Genomic DNA, 14,682 nt, shown 5'->3' on the forward strand with positions numbered 1-14,682 from the left:
TCAACGATCAAACATTTATTGAGGGTCAAAAAATGCAAAAATAGCCATTTTTCAAAACGCACTCCCCACAGTCGAACACAAAATCGAGTTAGATAAGATCTCAGTTATTTTTTGAGCTCCGTTTTGGCTCAGAATGGACCTCGGGAATCCAGACTCAAAAATCACAGCAGCTAAATAAGACGCTTAAATATTTGGATTATTTCCGGTTTCTCATAGAGTGATTTTATTCTTTATTTCATCTTAACACTTTTCCTGGTGGGAGCAGCTTCATATTTTCCTCTTGTCTCTCTGGCACATATCCATGGCGTGTTCTCATTTCGCCTGGAGGCAAACGTCGTTCCGTTTTCTCATGTTCCCCTCCCCATCCCGCAGTCGCTCGGTTTCTGTACTTTTTTGTCTTCTTCATACTCTTTTTTTCTGGCATCTTTTCGCCCCCGGGTTGCCTATTTCCCTCTCGTATGTAACGCATACTTTGTCACACGCTTGTCTCGCTCGCTCATCCACCCGCGCGATGTTTATGCTCCTTTTTATCATCGTTTTTCTCTTCTCTTCGTTTTTCTTTCCGTTTTTGTTGTTTATTTTTTCGTTTTTCTTACTTTTCCTTCTTTCATACCGTTTTTTCTTTTATCTCCTATTTTTATTATCATTTTCATTTCTCGTCTGAAGCTCGGGAAGTCTTTGTGTGTTGCTCGCCAGCGGTTGGGGAAACGCTCGGTCGCATATGTTCCAAGTGCATCTTATGGTCGCTCCAGAAAATCCGGCAACATTGTCTCGATATGGAAGAGAAAAGGTGGCTTTTTCTCTTGTAGAATTTAGGAGAGAAAACGATTCGCGGAGGAAAATAAGACGCGGGGGCGACCCGATTCGCTTGCTTTTGGAAAAAATACATTTTCATATTTGGCATGAATATTTACACGGGGAAATTGGCGTCTGGAGGAGCCGGGACGACTCGACGGATCCGGCGGAAATCGAAGCTCCGAATCGACGAAGGATAAATTTACAGATTTTTATGAGCCTGGCTCGTCCTCACTTCCCGTACAATTCCTTGAGCTTCATGCGGAGAATCTTGCCCGAAGGGTTCCGGGGAATCGATTCGACGAAGGTCACACCACCTGGAGGTTTGAAATGAAGTTTTTGAGGATTTCACTGGAAAAAAGTATCCCTGGAGAAAATGAGTGGGAACCGACCTCTGAGCTCCTTGTACTCGGCCACCTTGCCAATTACGAATCGCTGGACTTGCTCCTCGCTGAGAACCGCGCCCTCTTTCCTCAGGACGAAAGCCTTCGGAACCTCCCCCGACCTCGCGTCCGGGATCCCGACGACAGCCGCGTCCTCCACGTCCGGATGGGTCCGGAGAATGGCCTCGAGCTCGGCCGGAGGCACCTGGAAACCCTTGACCTTGACGAGCTCCTTGAGCCTGTCGGTGATGAAGAAATCGTGATCCTGGTCGAAGTACGCGATGTCGCCGGTCTTGAGCCAACCCTCGACGACCGTCTCGGTCGTCGCCTCCGGGTTGTTGCTGTACGCCCTCATTATGTGCGGTCCCCGGAGCCAGAGCTCCCCGGTTTGCCCGGGCGTTGCAATGTCCTGGCCCGTCAACGGGTCCACGAGCCTCGCCTCGCTGCAGCTTATCGGCTGGCCGATGCTCGCGTACTTGCTGTTCGACGACTCGAAAAAAGTCACCCCCGAACATTCCGTCATTCCGTAGCCCTGCAGGAAGTTCAAACTCTCGTTCGACATGCCAAATTTTTTGTAAACTCTCTCAACGTCCGACTCCGCGAGCGGCGCAGCCCCACTGAATATCGACACCATCGCCTCGAGGTGCTTCTTCTGGACGAGCGGAGATGCACCCAGGAATAAAACGATCGGGGGCACGCAGAACAGGTGCGTGCACTTCGCTCAGCCGAGCAGCGACAATGAAAAAAAAAAAAAGTAAATCGCTTTCAATCCTGGGACAAAATCTACTTTTCGATTCTGCCAACTTCTCATTCGAATATTTCATGTTTCTACGAAATTCAATCATTTTTTAATTATTCGATACTTGAATTTATTGAATTTCATTATCAATCAGTTGGCGGAAGTTGAAAAGAATCGTTGAAAACATTCACTCTGTTAATGGAATCATCAATCATCGAAAATTCATCATCGAAACAGAACGAATTAACTAATAAACTAAATTCAAATAATATCAATTTAAATTTAATCATTTATTTGTTTTGATTTTCAAAAATTTTTCATTCGTTAATTTATTGATTATAATGATTAACTATTATTTTAGTTCAATGAAATCATTAAAAGTCATTTTTTTAATTAAATTGAATTGATTCAATTTATTAAGAATAGAATTGCTGAAGCAATCTTATTATTCACTAATTATTGGGGATTAAATAATTTGGAGGATTCACTAAATAAACGAAATCGTGAATCAATCATTGAAAATTCATTGAATGGGTTGACTGATGTATCAATTCAATTATAAAATTCATTAAATTTATGAAAAATGATATCAACGAATTAATTTAACTGTTTAGTATTCATTGAAAATGAACTCAAAGAATCTAGCAACGAGTTAATTCAATAAATGAATTAAGCAAATTTATCAAACATAAAATTAATTGTCAAATTGAATTATTCAGTAATTCGGTAGAGAGTGAAATAATAAAAAAATTGGCTAAATCAATACAGTCGTTGATGCATCATTGAAAATCAACTGAATGGATCAAGCATTAAATGAATTCGATTAAAAAATTGACACAATTATTGAATATAAAATATGAAAATTCAATTATTCATCACGATTGAAATTTTTTTCAAACTTTTAGTTTTGACAGAATTCATAAGATTTTCTAGAGCCCTTGATTACCTGGTGGTGGTCCAATACGTTAAGGAATATGTCAGGAGTGAATCTCGGCATCGTGACGAGCTTCGAGCCGAGTTGCAATCTTGGCAGCATGAGTACGTTCATTCCGTAGATGTGAAAAAACGGTAGGAACGCTGGAATCACGCCTGGCTCTTGATCTGAAAAAAGGTTCATTCGATATTTCTTTTTCGAGGGGAATTCGAAGTTTGGGAGGCTTTAAAAAATTTCCAAACTTTCGGAGCTCGGGAAACCGTCGGAGCCGAGATCGAGCGCGGAACCGAAAGCGCCGGAATTCGTCGAGTGTTTTTATCAGCACAAATGGTTCAGCGCAGCCGGCGACGTTAATCAGCAATCGAATGGAGATAAAAAGAATAATAAAAGCGAGCCTCCGGTCTCGTGACGCAAGCGAGAAAGGGTGCGGCAAATAATCGCGGCTTCGTTGATGCGGAAGGACTTTGACCGTCTGCGCGATGACGGAGCAGCATCAACGCGAGGGCGTGTGGCTTCTAAGAGGCTTTGGAACGCGATGCAATAATCAGAGGTCGCGTGGCGACTTGGCCCCGTTTATCGGTCCCCCTCGGCTCAGTGTCCCGAACGCCACTCACTCTCTGCTGTGCTCATTTCCAAACTCTTGTCGACCATGACCATATCGGCCACGAGATTTCTGTGCGTAAGCTCGACCCCTTTCGGCAGGCCGGTCGTTCCGCTCGAGTACGGCAAAACGGCGAGGTTATCAGGGCTCCAGTTCTCCTCGGCGAGCTTCGGCAATGTCCTGCCTCGAGTCACCAAATCCTGAAGAAAATCAATTGCTAGCGAATTGAGAAATTTCTGGAGAGGCATCACCCTAATGGATCGGTAAAACTGAAAAAAATGTTTAAAAAACAGTCCCAATTGGGATTTGGGACTTGAGTGACCGAGTCAGACCCAAATTAAGTCCCAAACTGGGACTTTGAGTCCCAAATAATTATCTTGTCTGCGAAGGAGCTTTGACAAAGGTCACGGTTGGAATCGAGTGGGGGGAAAGGCCCATTTGGGCCTCAATTTGGGCCTCACTGGACCGCTTGAGTCCCAAGTACCAATGGGAACTTTTATTTTTTGGGCACCTTTTTTATAGGACGCTTGATAAGAGATGCGGTTCGAACCGAGTGAGGGGAAAGTCCCATTTGGGCCTCAATTCGGGTCTCACTCGACCACTCTAGGCCCAAGACCCCGTGGGGACTTTTTTTTGCTTTTTCTAGGTTCTTTTTGCAAATGACCCCTAACAAAAGTCTTGGTTCGACCCGAGTGAGGGGAAAAAAAGTCCCATTTCGGCCTCTTGCCTTTTTTTTACGTTTTTTCCAAGTGTTGCCTGAAGATCTGGTGTTGGTGGGAAAATAAATGACGCAATGCAGCTCGGTGTAAAATGTGTAAAAAGATGGCTCTTTATTTGATGGTGATGATGAAAAGAACAATAAAGGAATATCCCGACAATGAATAATTGGCCCGGTGAGGAGTAACAAGTGAGAAGTGACCCGGTCGTCGTCGTCGAACACGCGTTCGACGATGCCGAAAGACAGCCGACGCGTGCTCGCGCTTGCCCGAAAGATAATCCCGAAATATAGGAGGAATCCTTTGTAAAAGGGTCCCGAAAACCGTGTCCGATTGTACCCGATAATGTCCCGAATGCGATGAGCACAATATTTTTAGAAAGAGAAGCCGAAATTAGAGATGTGGTCGAAAAGAAGGACGAAGACTACGGAGCACGTCAGCACGCTGTACGACCGGATCAAAGACAATGAATCAATATGGAGATCGATGAAGACGCGCCGTGGGCATGCGCCACACGTCCCGTCGATCGCGCCCGAATTGCGTGTCCAGTACGTGCTGACCCCCCGCGAGAGCGTGAGAACTAGAGCACGAAAAGCCCTCTCGCGTTTCCCAAATTCCCGCGCCCGCAAGCTAGCGACGCCCGCGGTGGGGCGAGCGCTCGATCCCGGGAGCGTTCGCCGGCACCGAAACCTCGCTAATTCCTGAACACCAAGGTTTTTGGGACTTTTATCAGGGTATTTCTCCGGAAACCGTACCTTGAATGGTATTGTTCCTTCCGGAATTTCACACGTTCCATCCTCGATCACAATCTTATGCGCGTCCGAAGGCAACGCACTTTCGGCTGCTATGAGCACCCCGCGAGCTATTTCCGCCGACGTTATAACCGCCTTGGCCCTCGAATCTGTCAATTGCTTCTTCATCTCCTCTGTAAAGTTTAAAATCCTCCTACTGCACATGTTGTTTCGTGGCTCTTAATAATCTCCCAGGCATACGCGGACCCCTCAACGAGAACGATCTTTGAACTGGTCTCAATCGCCTTGCCCCGAGCCTCTCATTCTTTCTATCTTTCATAACAGGTTTATGTCAGGGAGCTCAGTCATAATAATAACAAAAAAACCAACCTGCGACCTCGTCACAACAAAGTTAATATTCAGCCTCTTTACACATGTTAGAAAACGAAGATCTCATTACATTGAAATTTATAAACTTTGCTATCGAACAAAAATCCTCTAGGAATTAACCAGCTTGAAACTCTTTCCACTATTTTCTGTTAAAATAGTTTCGAAAATCATTTGACATTCGGACAAACGAAAAATCCCTCAAAATTTCTTCTCAAATGATTTGTTTTACAGAATCTTCACCTTTTTAACATTTTATTTTTCAACAACTTCGATAAATTCAGTAAAAATAAAATCCCTCAAGCCTTTGACGAGTCTCTTATCGAAAAATAAATCCGGAAAAAGTAAAATGAAAAATTCCCGAAAACTTGGAAATCTTGACGAGAAAAGTGACAAAAAACTTGACTCACCGACTGTGTAAGAAGGATTTATAGTCGTGACGGCCATCCCTGCTTCCAGAACACCCAAAAAAGCTATCGCACTTTCCGGAGCATTGGGCGATATTAGAGCAACAATGTCGCCTTCCTGGAGACCCAAACTGTGCAAACTTCTCGCAACGTAATTGGCAGCGTCACGAGATTGAGCGTACGTATACTTTCTTCCTGTGATTCCACATTCCTGACGGTCAGACAGTGAAATAAAAGATGGAAACATTTCTGTACATTGCATTTCTCTCCTTAAATTTAGATTTTTTATTAGATTTTTTCCATTTTCGTTTTTACGTAGTTTTGCACTTGGAATATTGATATTTTGGATTTACTTTTGTTTATTTTTAATAACTTTTATGAATTTTTTGAATTCTTGCATTTCCTATAGGGGAACATGGGGTAAAGTGGCCACCCACTTTTTTGGGGCATTTTTGAATTCTGGGGCAAAGTGGCCACTCACGCAATTCCGATTCTTGGCGGGGCACAGAATCAGTGAGAATTCTATGTTTTTTGAGAAATTGATAGCTATTTGAGGCAGAGGGTGAGAATCATTTTGCGAATTACTGATAAATGTCTATTTTATTTTAATTGACAAAAATCGTACTTATAATGGACTTCATCTTCATCAACACCTGCACACAAGGTGTGCGCCCATTTTAGGCATGTTTCGCAGCGAATTCAATCTTTGGAGGAATGCGAATAAAGTTGATCGCAGAAAATACACGCAACGTCCGCCGCAGATAAGAATTTTTCTTTTCTGATGATCTCTTTTTTCTTACTCACTAGATTTGCGCGATACGACAGACTCGTGATAATGGCGGTTTTCCGACGATTTGCCCCCAACAAGAACGGGCTTTTGCCACTGGTAATGGCAAAATTTATCGAAGTATTCCGACTAATTCTTTTTTCATCCCATCGAAGGAGGGTTCGTACGAAGAGGGTGGCCACTTTGCCCCAAAAAATTTTCTCGACCAAATGAGGAAAAAGAGGATGAACAAGGAGTTTTAAGACTCAACAATAGTCGAAAGATCGTTTATTATCTGATAAAGTGGGCTGGATATTCATTTTCAGCATGAAAAAAAATTTGGCAAAATTTATCGAAGTATTCTGACTAATTTTTTTTTCATCCCATCGAAGGAGGCTTCGTACTATGCCTCGTTTCTTTTCGTTTTATCGCATCCTTCAATGTTCCATGCGAGAACAGTCAATTTGAGGGGGTGGCCACTTTGCCCCAAAAATTTTTTTTTTCAAAATTCGAGCAATAAGGAGGTGGAATCAGTTTGGGGACATAAAAATAAGTAAATGACCATGTGCTACCCGACAAAACTCGTTAAATTCCTTAAGTGGGCCACTTTGCCCCATACCCCCCTGTTTCATTTTCACACATTCACATATTCCTGTAATTTGGATTTCAATACATCAATTATTAAACATTTTTTTTCTTCATTTTCATATTCTACATATTTTTATTTTCGTATTCACATATTTTTGTATTTTCGAATTCGCGATGTCTTGAATTTGTTTTTCTTGGATTTACGGTATTAAAAATTTCTTGTTGTTCGTATTTTCTCGTTTTTTTCAATTATTTCTACATTTCATATTTTTATCGTTGATATTTTTCGTCTTTAGGTTTTGCATATATTTTTGTACTTTAGATTCAAATATCTCGGAGGTTTCGCAACGTTTCGTTAGGTCGTGATTGTTTACTTTAGTGGGCGATAAGCTCGCTCGTTATTTAATTGCGTTAGATTATTGCGATAAAATTGAAATTCCAAAGTTCGGAACGAGCATGGGGAGAAAAAATAGAAGTGAGTGACAGCGACGATAAACTTGGAACGACGAGCGAGCAGATTCTGCCTTATAATACAATTAATGATAAACGTGATAATGAGTTGGCAAAGAAAAGTGCTTGTGAGTTGCCTAGTTTTTGCATATTTTCTCATTCAATGTTGTGTTTTGGTTGAGAGCGAGTGGCTCGGTACTTACGAGTGCGACCTTGTTCGAATTGGAGTGAACATTTTTCCAGACGAACTGGGGGATCGTTTCCGGGGGAATTTGGACGTTGGCGTGGGGCGAGGTGAAAATTCGCTCGCCGTTGCTGCCCTCGAGAATCTTGCACTTGGTCGCAGCCTGGGAAAGCTGCCTGGAGGCTTTGGCGGCGAAGAACTTGGTGGCGGCGTGCTCCAGGGTCAGAGCGAGGCGTCCCGAGCCACGTGCGAGGCTCGCCATCGCCGAGGGTCGGTAAGAAAATTCGGACTTTTACTCTTACTTCTGTCCACAAAGCAAAGCCTCCCGGACGATCAGCAGCTCATTTTCACGATTTCTGCAACAAAGTCCCGGCTTTTAAGGCCTCTCTCGACGCCGCCTGGCGCCCCCCTCGAACTCCGATAACGCCAGATAAAATTTTCGAGCGAAAAAGAGCGCTGCGCGAACTACTCCGCTCTCCCAGACACGCTTATATCCATAAGTGTCGACACTTTTGTGACTCCATTCAATACTCGACTAATTGGGCGACAACACGCCACTCCTTATCGCTTTAAAACGCCGATTAGAAACGTTTCGAGCTCATTAAAATCACCACGACGCCAGGGGAACAAAGGCTTTCAGCCAGCTGAAAAGAATCTCTCGCGAGCGAATTTTCCCACCGAATTTCAAGACGATCGTCCCCGTCACAACTCACCCGGAAGATGAACCTTCGCGCGGGCGAACCTCGGACACGCGATTCTCGTCTGCCCTCGTAATAATCAACTTTCACTGCCCACCAGTTTCCGCGTGGCCTGACGGAAGCTCCTCGTACTTTCGACGAAAATCGACGAAAAATATAATTCGTAGCCAGAGCGCCTCCGGCGATCGCGAACTCCGATCAAGGACGACTGCGATCCTCCCCGGACGATCCTCGGCCGGACTCGTGTCTGTAAAAAAACGCCGAAGATAATAAAAGCGGATTCCCCTTGAAAGCTAATGAAAATGAATTCGCGAAAAAATCAACCAAAAAGAAACTCGCCAGGAAATAAGATCAAGTGAAATTCGACAGAAATGAAGAAACCGACGGCGATCCCGAGCTCCGACGGTTCGACCAGTGAACTGACACTTTTCCAGCGAAACCCGAGACGACTTTAAAGCTAACAGATATCAACGAGTTACCCCACCATGCCACGACGTCGGAGCGTACGTGACGATGAATTAACGGCGAGCGAGAGACGCCGCGGAGGCCAAAAACCCAACAACATTTTTACCTCTCGCTACTCGCCACTTGCCATTGCAACACTTTGCTGACCTTCGCAACACTTGGAGAAAACAAAAGCCGCCGCGATAATACGGAAACTAGACTTCGAGCTTGAGCTCATTAAACGTTACGCTCTCGAGGATTTTACATTTGAAAGATTCATTTTTCCCAACCTGAATGAGAACGCAAAATAGAATAAAGTTGACGAGTGAATTCTCATTGTTTTAAAGTTTTTAGACAACTTTTTCAATTTTCCAATTTTTTCGAAATTTCATCTACAAAAATCACTGCTTCTCATCACTGAGATACCAGGGCTCGTGTCACTTCGCATTCGTTCAATTTCGAGCCAAATTTTCCGCGAGATTCTCAACGAAAGAAAAACGACGAATAATTCTTCGGCTTTCGAGTCACTTTTTTCGGGATTTTGGCACTTTTTTAACGAGCATCAAACATCTTGATCGTTTTGAGATTATTCAATTTTATAATTTTTGCCAAATTTTAATAGAAAAATCGCCATTTTTCATCGACGCTCTTGCAGTTTTTGAAATGCCTGATTTCTTCAGATTTCTAGCGTGACCTCGCGGGAATTCTGGACTAGTAAAATCGTCTTATGAATATTGATATTTGCATATTGGTTTGGCGGAAACTTTTTCATCTTTTTCTGCTATACCAAAGAAATTTTTCATAATTTTATCAAATTTTTTTCCCCCAACCAAAAATAGTTATGAGTTTTTCAAAAAAATGGCATAATTTTTATTCAAAGTGCCATTTTTTTTAAAGTTTTTTTTTAAGTTTTGTCTTCGAATGTACTTCCCAGAAAGAAATATCAAAAGGTCATACAAATCCATCTTCAACGTTTTTTTTTGAGAATTTCGATAAAAAGCCTCAGATTTTTGGATGATTGCCATTTCGAATATTTTTCCTTTTCTCTATAAGAAACTTTGACATATTCAACAAGTTCTCTGAAATTATCAAAGTGATAAAAAATATTTGTAATGGAAAATAGTTTGTTATGGAGAAAAATAAAAATAAAAAATCATCGAAAAATGTTCGTTTTTTATCTAAATTCGAAAAGTAGAAAAATCTTGAAAAAAAGTCCCACTTTTTAAAACTCATAACTATTTTTGGGTGGGTAAAAAAATGGAAAAAATTCTGAAAATTTTTTTTTTTTTCCAAATCGAAAAAGGCCGGGTTGAAAAGTGATCGATTTGGCCTAGAGTGCCCCATAAATATTCTGCGAGATTATGAATAACGATGAGAGCGGAGGATGCGGAGAAAAAAATAAAGGACGCAAATCCAAGCACAGATAAAATCCGCGAGAAACGGTGTTTCTGTTGCGTGCTCTCCGGGAACGGGGCTATTCGTAAAAACTCGGTATGAGCGAGTCGTGAAACTGGTTGAATAATATAATCGTCCGAAGCAGGTTGCCTGGTCTTCCCCGCTTGCGGATAAATATTCGCTCGTTCGTCGGCTTCCACACGCGAGCTCGTAGCTTTCCTGTACTTTGATCTCGCCTCGCATCGCAGCGGAGGTGCATATAAACATTGGAGCGATTTTATCGTCCGGGACTTTCGAACTCGTTGCACGTTGCCGCATCGGGACCGCACTCCAATCGCGAACGTTTGAAACGCGATCAGCATGCGGTTCGGTTCATTAATATTTGTCATCGTGTTTTCATCGCCCCTTAAACTCAACGAGGAAATAAATATTCGAACTAAAATTTCGTGACGAAATGCTGAAAAGGAAGCTGAGACAAAAGTTCATTCGCTGCCCGAGGAACGTCGCGTTTCCAATCGAAAATATTTGCGAATCGTTAAGGGCTTACACTTGTGATGGGCAGAAAAATGGACCATTTTTTTATTAGGTATTCTTCGAGTACAATTTCTGAAGAACATTCCCATTCAATCGTTTTTTTTTTAAATCAAATAAAAATTAAAAATATTAATCCGATTCATACGAAATTTACACCACTTATTTATTACAATAATAGCTAGTGCCTGGACAAAAGATTTCGTATTTTGTTGGAAAACAAGAATTGTAACGAAGAACCGAAAATTTAGTACCTCAAAAAACGAATTTTTTGTCGAAACTGTCGCCATTCTTTTTTAAAATCACTATTTTTGCAAATCCTTCGTCCAGGCCTAAGCTATTATTATAATAAATAAGTGGTATAAATTTCGTATGGATCGCATCACTAGTTTTTTGGTTATCATGTCCACGAGTGCTCAAAAAAGGTGCTGCTGGAATACATCTGGAGTTGCGCCATTTTAAGAAATTTTTCGACGAAAAAAGTTGCACAAGTACACGAAAATATGTACTAACGAATGTCGTTTACAGTCTTTCAATAAACATTTATTTTCTTGTCGATAAAAAATCATGAAAGTCACATTTTTTCGCTCGCTGCAGGTGTATGAAGGCCTTAATTCTCTAAAATGATATCATTCTCATGAACTTTGTTGAAAACTCATGGAAAAATCTGATCAAAATATACTCCTGAACAAAAGTCAAATGACTTGACAGAAAATCGATCAATAAATGGAAATTTCGAAAGCATTCAGCACAGAAACATTCGAGCGTAACCTTTGATCTCGTGCGATAAGTTTCAAAATGGAAAATTGTAAAATGGACAAGTGTTGGGGGAAGAAATTGAATGCGGAAGCCTCGACAACGTGTCGAGTCAAAACAAAGTCAAAGCGATGCCAATTTATTTCGAGTCGAATCTCAGAAAATAGTCGAAAAATCGAAAATCCGAAAGTTTTGGGTTAAAATGAAAATATTTATTTTTGTGTTTTATTGGCGAGTGTTAGAATGAAGAGATTCGATGCGAATTTTCCTTCAAAATCACATTTTAACGATAATTTTAAAAATTCAAAAAAAAATCATGAAAATTGTTGGAATTATGCTGCGTGGCGTTATAGAGAAAGGGATTTCGAGAAAAACGCGTTTAAAGTTTTGACGCGTCGTCGCGGGAGACCGAGAAGTCAATAAAATTTTTTTTTCCACTTTTGACAAAAAAATTCGATTTTTCGAAAATTCTGCAGAATTTCCGGGCGCGTAAAAATGACAAATTCCTTCGGAGGTTGGAAGCTTCCCGATAATTAGTCAGTCTTGGAACGCTTGGTTAGACAAATGGCAAACACTCGTTGGCTAATAGAATCGAATGTTTGGTGTTCGCGTATGGAGTTTTGTGGTGAGCATGCGAGCGTAGCGTGCTTCGAGACGAGCGTCAATTTGCTAGCGACAAATAATTCTGGGCGCTATGACGGGGAGGCCGGCCGGATGAGCGGTGGTAAAACGCGAGCTGGAGATCGGGGGCACTTGCAATTAGTTCGGATGCTCATTTTTGGGCTATTTTGTTTGATAAACTGGTGGTAATTGGTAATTGAGGGGCGATGTTATCCTCGTTTGGTGGGTGAAAAAAAGATCGTTCGGTCCGTAAGCAGCTCGATTAGTATCAATTTTTCATTGGAGAAAGTGAGTTTTGTCCTGGTAGGAATTCGGACGTCAAAGTTCATTCGAGGGGGGGTTTCAAGTGACCAACAAATTGGTCGTAATTTGTATTGAAAAGTCTCTACCGAGACTCAGGATGGTCTGGAAGAGTCCGAATTTCTTCGGATCCGAAAAACTCTGCGAGGAACGCCACCTGCGTTCGGCGTCGTCCTACGAAGTGCGTCCGCGTGGAAGTTGAATTCGGCGAATGTATTCGGACAGTAAATCGATCGAGATAACGAAAGCAGGAAAATCACGATGATTTAAACGAGCACGAAAGTTCGATTCGGTTCGTTTTATTCATGAAATTAGTGCGCCGATTAAAACACCACGAAAATTTATCGTTCGGCTGGTGATCACCAGGCGAGTTGTCGGCGTCTCCACTCATCCGAATCGCATGCCTGTCACGTGTGCTTTTCAATCGAATCCTCTGTTTTAGCAAACAAAACCCTCGCGTTTGCTCAACAGTAGTACCACTTTGAGCTTTAATTAGATTCGGATTACCAATTTCCTCGGGGGATTACGTGCCCGGTGCACGCGCTCCATCGGCTCATCAAGTTAGGTCCGAAAGCTCCGCTTGTCGGCATGAACCACCAGAAATTTTTGACTCGATCATTTATCGAGGGATGGGGCTCATCGATAACGAATCATGGCGAACGACATGTACGAATGGAGCTTTTATTGATAGGTCACAAATTCGAATACACAAAGCCCCGAACGTCATCGCGATAACATTGAATTCCAAAAAAAGTCGGCGATTATTTCAAATTAGTTGTCCAAGAGCTTTGTATTCCCCCTCCCGCCCCCTTAATGCCGTTTTTCCTTCATTTTTCCCCCATAAGACATCGACGCAGGTTCGGGTTCTCTCCCTCCGAGGATCTGGCCGCTCTCGGCTTTCCTGCCACCGGATTATTCCGTCGGTTGATGTTGATGTTGACCGAATTACCTCTCTCGTCGATGTACGACATGCTGTAAGGCAAATTATCGATCCTCGGCATCGTTATCCTCGGAGGAAGATGCTCCAGCGACTCGCTCGGTATCCACGGCAGTTTGTGTATCAACATCCCGTCCGGGGAACCGACTGCTGATATGATGGAGCTCTGCATTACCGGCGGCCGGATATAGTGCAATCCCGGTATTAACGGCCTCTGGGGATACCGATAAGGTCGCGGTCGCCTGCGCCGTTTCCGACGGTTTCTCCCTGGTCGACGCTTACCTGGAAAGTTATCAAGCCGGTCCAACCTTCGTGAAGAAACTTTGGGGTAGGCTTCAATATGTTAAATAAACAAAAATTGTAGAACGGTCCGTATTTCGATATTTTAAATGTTGTAATATCAGATTGGAGAGCAATAAGTAATTCGAAATTCTTATTTCCGGTCGACTACTATTTAGTAGATTACGTGTTTAAGGAGGGTGGCTACATTCGTCAAAATTATAAGAAATTGATCAAATTTAGTGATAATGTTCTTCAACACCAAATGCGAAGACACAATTTTATCAAAATTTTCTTTTGCTTAGTTATCGAGTAATTACGTATTAAAGCTGATTTCTTATGCCCTGAATGTATATCTATATATATGGAAACGCTATGCTTGTACACGTGAACTTTAGTGATCAATTACTCGATAACTGTACAGAAAAAAATCTTTAAAAAATTGTATTGTTAAATTTGGCACTAAAGAATATGTTCACCAAATTTTATTAAATTCTTATCATTTTGAAATTTTTAATGTATTTAACATGGTTTAGCATGGCAACATTGTATCGTCGCTAGCCACCCTCCTTAAAGAGGGAGGATCACGAAATCAGAATAATCAGAATGTGATAAAATTTGGTGATAACGTTCTTTGGCATCGAGTATACAAATACAATTCTTTTCAAAATTTTTTATCACATCGTTATCGAATAATTCAGCGCTAAATCGAAGTTCTTATGCACGAAATGTATAACTGTATATGTGTAAATTCTATGCTTATACACGTGAACTTTAGTGTTCAATTACTCATCGAGAGCTGTATAGTAGAAAAATCTAAAAAAATGTATATTGTCGCATATATTTTTAAATACATTTACCAAATTTTATTAAATTCTTATAATATTGATTTTTTAAATGTTTTTAACCTCCTTAATCGGATATTCTTTCTTAGAATTCGTATTTACTCGAAAATATGTATTTCGATAGTGTTTATTTCGAATGCTGGTCTAACAGACTGCTCGAAATTTCAGTCATTCCAATATTTTATCCTCACCCAA

At 41.7% G+C, this 14,682-nt stretch overlaps 3 protein-coding genes across 3 annotated transcripts in view; 1 reads left to right on the forward strand and 2 right to left on the reverse strand.

Annotated features, from left to right (window-relative positions):
* Nucleotides 1-7,943, reverse strand: pdgy (pudgy). Its single transcript, XM_043432673.1, has 7 exons — nucleotides 7,701-7,943; nucleotides 5,697-5,904; nucleotides 4,924-5,093; nucleotides 3,466-3,652; nucleotides 2,864-3,018; nucleotides 1,188-1,893; nucleotides 1-1,112 (listed from the first exon to the last, which is right to left on the reverse strand). Exons 1-7 carry the CDS (start codon nucleotides 7,941-7,943, stop codon nucleotides 1,027-1,029), a joined length of 1,755 nt encoding a protein of 584 aa, XP_043288608.1. The 3' UTR covers nucleotides 1-1,026.
* Nucleotides 7,818-14,682, forward strand: part of qvr (protein quiver) — a 21,348-nt gene continuing 14,483 nt past the window's right edge. Inside the window, exon 1 of the mRNA XM_043432678.1 lies at nucleotides 7,818-7,955. The gene's annotated coding sequence lies outside the window, so the exon portion shown is untranslated. The remainder of the gene's footprint in view (nucleotides 7,956-14,682) is intronic.
* LOC122418448 (uncharacterized) overlaps nucleotides 13,094-14,682 on the reverse strand; it is a 3,349-nt gene continuing 1,760 nt past the window's right edge. Inside the window, exon 5 of the mRNA XM_043432674.1 lies at nucleotides 13,094-13,645. Coding sequence (XP_043288609.1) covers nucleotides 13,254-13,645 — 392 coding nt within the window. The 3' untranslated portion in view covers nucleotides 13,094-13,253. The remainder of the gene's footprint in view (nucleotides 13,646-14,682) is intronic.

The sequence above is a fragment of the Venturia canescens genome, chromosome 11, assembly GCF_019457755.1.
Source record: "Venturia canescens isolate UGA chromosome 11, ASM1945775v1, whole genome shotgun sequence".
NCBI lineage: Eukaryota > Metazoa > Arthropoda > Insecta > Hymenoptera > Ichneumonidae > Venturia > Venturia canescens.